General features: G+C 34.7%; 1 protein-coding gene across 1 annotated transcript in view; it reads right to left on the bottom strand.

The window, feature by feature from the left end:
* Nucleotides 1–1,561: 1,561 nt before the first annotated feature.
* Nucleotides 1,562–6,000, bottom strand: part of LOC128641852 (uncharacterized) — a 32,752-nt gene continuing 28,313 nt past the window's right edge. Inside the window, exon 2 of the mRNA XM_053694413.1 lies at nucleotides 1,562–3,118. Within this exon, the coding sequence (XP_053550388.1) occupies nucleotides 2,385–3,116 (732 nt within the window). The 5' untranslated portion in view covers nucleotides 3,117–3,118 and the 3' untranslated portion in view covers nucleotides 1,562–2,384. The remainder of the gene's footprint in view (nucleotides 3,119–6,000) is intronic.

Below are 6,000 nucleotides of genomic sequence, written 5' to 3'. Positions count from 1 at the left end.
GAACACAGGATCCCAGTATCTGTATAAGTGGTGGAGAACAGAAAGGGCACCTGTGTGTACCAGTAGTATAATGTGATAATTGAAAGAGTCTTAATCAGGGTACTCACATTTGGGAAGAGCACTTAGACAGTGCTATTAGGAACAGGCTGGGTGGTTAGCAGCAACCCAGCTTGTTGGTCACCTCGATATATCAAATATCAGGAACACAGGGACAATGATCTCTAATGGTGAAAAAAAATCAATCTCTGCAGAGTGGAACTCCCAATAGGAGTGATTGGTAGATAGTAGGCTTGATTCAATAAGGTTCCAAAAATAATGTTACTGCTTAAAACCAATTTATTAAAAAGTAAATAAAATATATAAAATACATATAACAAATATAATGGAACCCTAAGGTGGGATGTGCTAGCTGCCCACCTTAGCTATATGCAACGCGTTTCTCAGAGTGTCAAAACTCTGTTTCATCAGGCATAAGAAACAAGTTGTAAACTGCCTTTAAATATCCACACCCTTTATTTCACCCCATCAGTTCTAGTACACAAGTACATCATTTAATCTGGTGTCTAATATTCAAGGCACCCAATAATATTGGAGGCTTAGTATTTCTCAACCAGTCTTCTTTTGTAGTATATTTCACCTCATTATAAAGGGTTTAGGAGCCTCACTATTGGTTATTTTACATAGAATTTTTTGATCATTGCCGACATAGTTTGTCTCAGATTCTATACTACGTGCCCAACACGTCCCAATGCATCAATAGTTCACATGTACCATCGCATTATCAATGTGTCGTTTTAGCAGCTACAATGATGTGTACTTCCGCAAATGTACGTTTTTTTGTACTTCTTCCTTTTATATATAATACGAACATTTGTCATCTAGAGAAAAGAACGGGAATACCTGAGATTGTTGTACACACCTTATTGGTACACACATGCGCCTCTCTTGTTCTCTATATCTCTAGATTTCACAACATCTACTTGTGAGGAGAGAGCAGCCTTCTATCAATTATTGGTTTAATAGGAGTCCGACAAGGTGGACCTATTAATATAAGCGTGAAACTATATAAAGAGACTTTCACATTATTATTTGCACTTGTTTATGTTCAATTTGAATATGATTGACATTTAAATGTACTCATTTATTTATAGGTAGCACCTACACCCTATTACTATTAACATTATCAATAATAATCACACATTCTTGTATAGGATCAATGTCAATGTTACAGATACTTTGCCATTTCCTTTAGCGCCCCCTATCTATTATCATTTATAGTGACTTTGTGCAGTATTTTATTTATTAAACAGAGCTTCTAGCTATACAGCACTAGCTTAATTTACCATAGAGTTTTACTATACTGTGGATATACTTCACGCTAAAGCTCCATCTACTGGTAACTTGAGTAATATTGCCATTAATACTGTTGCCATATAGTGCTCAAGACATGTGCATGCTCCAGAGGTTACCTTAGTATGCTGTCATGAAATAGAGCTGAGTTTCAATAAAACAGGCCAAAAAGAATGAGGTCAATCTGATGTTATAAAAAAATAAATAATAATACTGTCTGAATCATGAAAGTTTAATTTTGACTTCCAAATCCCTTTAAGCATTTTATGGTTTCAATAATTTTGTGTTTAAAAAAAATAAATAATACAAAACATATTTAGGTGCAAATTTTCACATGAAATTGGTTCCCAATTCCAAAGTTTTAAAGCTGTATCTATACAGTGATGTGAGTATATGAGTTTTCACATTGTGCAGCGATGTTTAGTGTATAAATAGGGTTATGAGATGGTATAGCATCTACACACTAGGAATTAACAGTTTAACTAAGTACTTTTGTTTCTATAAAGTTAAAAACACTTTTCAGCATACTTTAGTTATTTACTTTGTCCCCTTTTCCTGTAAATTACCTCTGAAAACTGTTGGTTTTCTAAACTCCACTGAGTTTTTATAAAGTAATGAGCGCTGCCATGTTTGAATTTAAAGGGGCGATCTACTCCAGATTTTTTATTGTTAAAAAGATAAATAATCCCTTTATTACCCATTCCCCAGTTTTGCACAACCAACACCATTATATTAATATACTTTTTACCTCTGTGATTACTAAGCCTCTACAGACATCCTCTATATTTAATTTCTTTTGATAGACATGCATTTTAGCCAATCAGTGCTGACTCATTTGTAACTCCACAGGAGTGAGCACAAATGTATCCCATTGGCTGCCAGACATGACCACACAATGTTTTGCAGTCCTCTCTAGTTAGTAAGAGGTTAATTTAAAAAAATGGCCATAGTGGTATAACTTCATGTAAACATTGACCGTTCTTATAGCTACACTAGATGTCATGTAACTATGTTACATGGATTTCAGTTTTATGTCATAATGATACTGGTGCCTCTTGGTGACAGCGCTTTATGGATAGATAGTGGCATCCACTGTAGAGTCCAAAAATAATACACACTAAAGACAGAGTCAGAGATAGAGAACCCAGAAGATAAAGAGACATTCTCTTTTCCGCTGGGAATCTTAACAGGCATGTGATGGGCCCTGGGCACAGGTCTGTGTCACAAAAGAACGGACCATCAGATACCAGCGGCAGATGCCAATAGAGCAGAAAGTAGAGGAAAATCAATTCTCCCATCAATCGTAGGAAGATACAACCTAAGTAGAGTAAAAGAAGTATCTTCTGATGGTGGAAGTCTAAAATCAAGTCCTTGTGAGCAAGTTCTGTAGACCATGCTCCTGTTAGTGTCGCCTCACCCTGGACGTTTTTCTTTCTCGTGGCTGCCTTCATTAGATTGTGCCTGAGCTGGGAAGTAAAGAGTTCCATGAGGAGTACAGAAGCCACAAAATAAACATAACAGGCATTCCACAGTGAGACCACTGGGACATTAAAGTGTCTACTGAAACAGGACTTCCGACAAAAATCTGAGGTGTCATTTCCACGACAATCAAAATCCTGGTCTAGTTTACCCCATGGTAGCTCGGACACATAGAGGGCAAGTAGCCTGACAACAGCAAAACCAAACCACATGGTCCTTCCAGTGTAGTCTGTTGTGGCCTCCAGAGCTGTACGGAGAATTGGAATGAGGCCTGTGACCATCGCCATCGCTGGAGAAAAAAAGCACATATTAATTCATCTTATTGTATCACATCTTATCTTTTGTAGAAAGTAGTGTTGCCACCCAGCTGGTATTTTATCTACATGGGCTTTAGTCCTTGATGTATGCGGTATAATTATTTATGCTAATGAGCATGGATGGTATTTTTTTTCAAGAAAAGGTGGCAACTCTAGCAGAAAGATGAATATGTGTGTATATAAATACACATATATAAATAAATAAAATGATTAAACATTATTACTTTTTTCCAACTGTAAGTCACAATCAGCTCTGCCTGTGTCTTTTGTGAGCTAAAATGCAAATAATAGTCTATATTTATTTAAAACAACACCTATTACCTTTCTGATTACAGCACTGTACTATCTTTCCGAGAGTACTATGTATACAGAAGTATTAATATGATAAAACTACCTTTAGCTTGTATGTATAAGCTGTATTATGACATGTAACATATTGTATTCCTAAATCCAAACCCTTTCTGGCCCCAAGTAGTTTTAACAAAGGGTTTTCTACCAGTATATATATATATATATATATATATATATATATATATATATAATTTTAAGAGCAGGTATTGGTGCACCTCAAGACACATGAGACCACAAATTATTTCACATATTTTAACTTTTTTCTTAATGCTGCAAAAAATTGCCTTCTTAATATTTCATTATTTTTTTTTACATGTTTTTAAATAAAGATGGGATCTTAGTCACACAATATGGCCATATTCTGCTCAGCCAGTCACCACTTACAAAGTGTCCCACATTAGACTGGTCCTAACTCTATGAAATGTAGCCAAACTAAGCTCAAGAATACAATTCTAATATATCAAAATAAAATTTCCAATCTCTCATCCAGACTGCATGGGATGAGGCTTCCTGGCTACATATAATTTCACATTCAAACTTGTTTCCCAATACTGCAAAAAATTGCCTTCTTAATATTTCTTAACACTATGAAATTAGCCAATACAATTCTAATATACCAAAATGACATTCCAACATTACAATACTATACCTCTCATCCAGACTGCATGGGATGAGGTTTCCTGGCTTTATATACACACAGTTAAATATCTGTGTCTCGAACACACCTGAACTGGGTGGAAGCCAGGAAACCTCATCCCATGCAGTCTGGATGAGAGGTATAGTATGTAGCCAGGAAGCCTCATCCCATGCAGTCTGGATGAGAGATTGGAAATTTTATTTTGATATATTAGAATTGTATTCTTGAGCTTAGTTTGGCTAAATTTCATAGAGTTAGGACCAGTCTAATGTGGGACAACTTGTAAGTGGTGACTGGCTGAGCAGAATATGGCCATATTGTGTGACTAAGATCCCATCTTTATTTAAAAAATTAAAAAAAAAAAATAATGAAATATTAAGAAGGCAATTTTTTGCAGTATTGGGAAACAAGTTTGAATGTGAAATAATATGTAGCCAGGAAGCCTCATCCCATGCAGTCTGGATGAGAGATTGGAAATTTTATTTTGATATATTAGAATTGTATTCTTGAGCTTAGTTTGGCTAAATTTCATAGAGTTAGGACCAGTCTAATGTGGGACAACTTGTAAGTGGTGACTGGCTGAGCAGAATATGGCCATATTGTGTGACTAAGATCCCATCTTTATTTAAAAAATTAAAAAAAAAAAATAATGAAATATTAAGAAGGCAATTTTTTGCAGCATTAAGAAAAAAGTTAAAATATGTGAAATAATTTGTGGTCTCATGTGTCTTGAGGTGCGTCAATACTTGCTCTTAAAATTATATTCATTTTGGTCACTTTGGCAGCACTCCACAATATGTGCATTTAAAAACATATGCTTTTATAAAATGTGCTTAATCAAAATTTCTTGCTGATATATATATATATATATATATATATATATATAAATCAATAAAACATTTTTGCAAAGGAAATTAGCACATCTAGGCAAGTATCCCTGCTTGCTTTTCCCCAATAAAACTCCATATACATTGCTACCAATGCACAAGAGGAATCTGGGTAAGATATGCAAATTAGATATGCAAAATCTCAAATTTTTTGCTTCAAATACCGTTTTAATAGGGTTAATGCAGCAAATAGAAATCACTGCTAGACAGCCTGTTTCGTTCTTTTTGGAACTCTTCAGTAGCAGATAGATTTAACCCTATTAAGGGATTGCTGGGTTAAAACAGTATTTAAAGCAAAAAATTCGAGATTTTGCATATCTAATTTGCATATCTTACCCAGAATCCTCTTGTGCATTGGTAAAAATGTATACAGAGTTTTATTGGGGAAAAGCAATCTGGGGTACTTGCCTAGATGTGCTAATTTCCTATGCAAAAATGTTTTATTGATTTACTTTTGAGACATGGAGGATTTTAATCTCAAAAAAATGTCTCCACTATAATTTTAATGAATTTTGATTTAATCCTGAAATTAGCTTTACCTAAGCAGCAATTAGAAATCTATCTGCTACTGAAGAGTTCCAAAAAGAAAAAAACAGACTTTCTAGCAGTGATTTCTATATGCTGCATTAAACCTATTAAGGGATCACTGTGTTAAAAGAGTATTTGAAACAAAAATTGTGAGATTTTTCATATCTTACCCAGAATCCTTTTGTGCAATGTATATGAAGTTGTATTGGGGAAAAGCAAGTGGGGTTATTTGTCTAGATGTGCTAATTTCCTATGGAATAATGTTTTATTGATTTACTTTTGAAACATGAAGGATTTAATCTCGAAATGTTATCTCCGCCGTAATTTTAATGAATTTATATATATATAATTCCTCTGATGAAGAAGGTTGCATATGTTCAAGACCTTCGAAACGCGTTAGGACTCTTGTATAGCACGTTGCTAGTGCGAGACTTTTGCACTGTATGCTGCT

This window comes from Bombina bombina, chromosome 11, assembly GCF_027579735.1.
Source record: "Bombina bombina isolate aBomBom1 chromosome 11, aBomBom1.pri, whole genome shotgun sequence".
NCBI classification, from domain to species: domain Eukaryota; kingdom Metazoa; phylum Chordata; class Amphibia; order Anura; family Bombinatoridae; genus Bombina; species Bombina bombina.
This window is presented reverse-complemented; position numbering and strand designations above follow the sequence as displayed.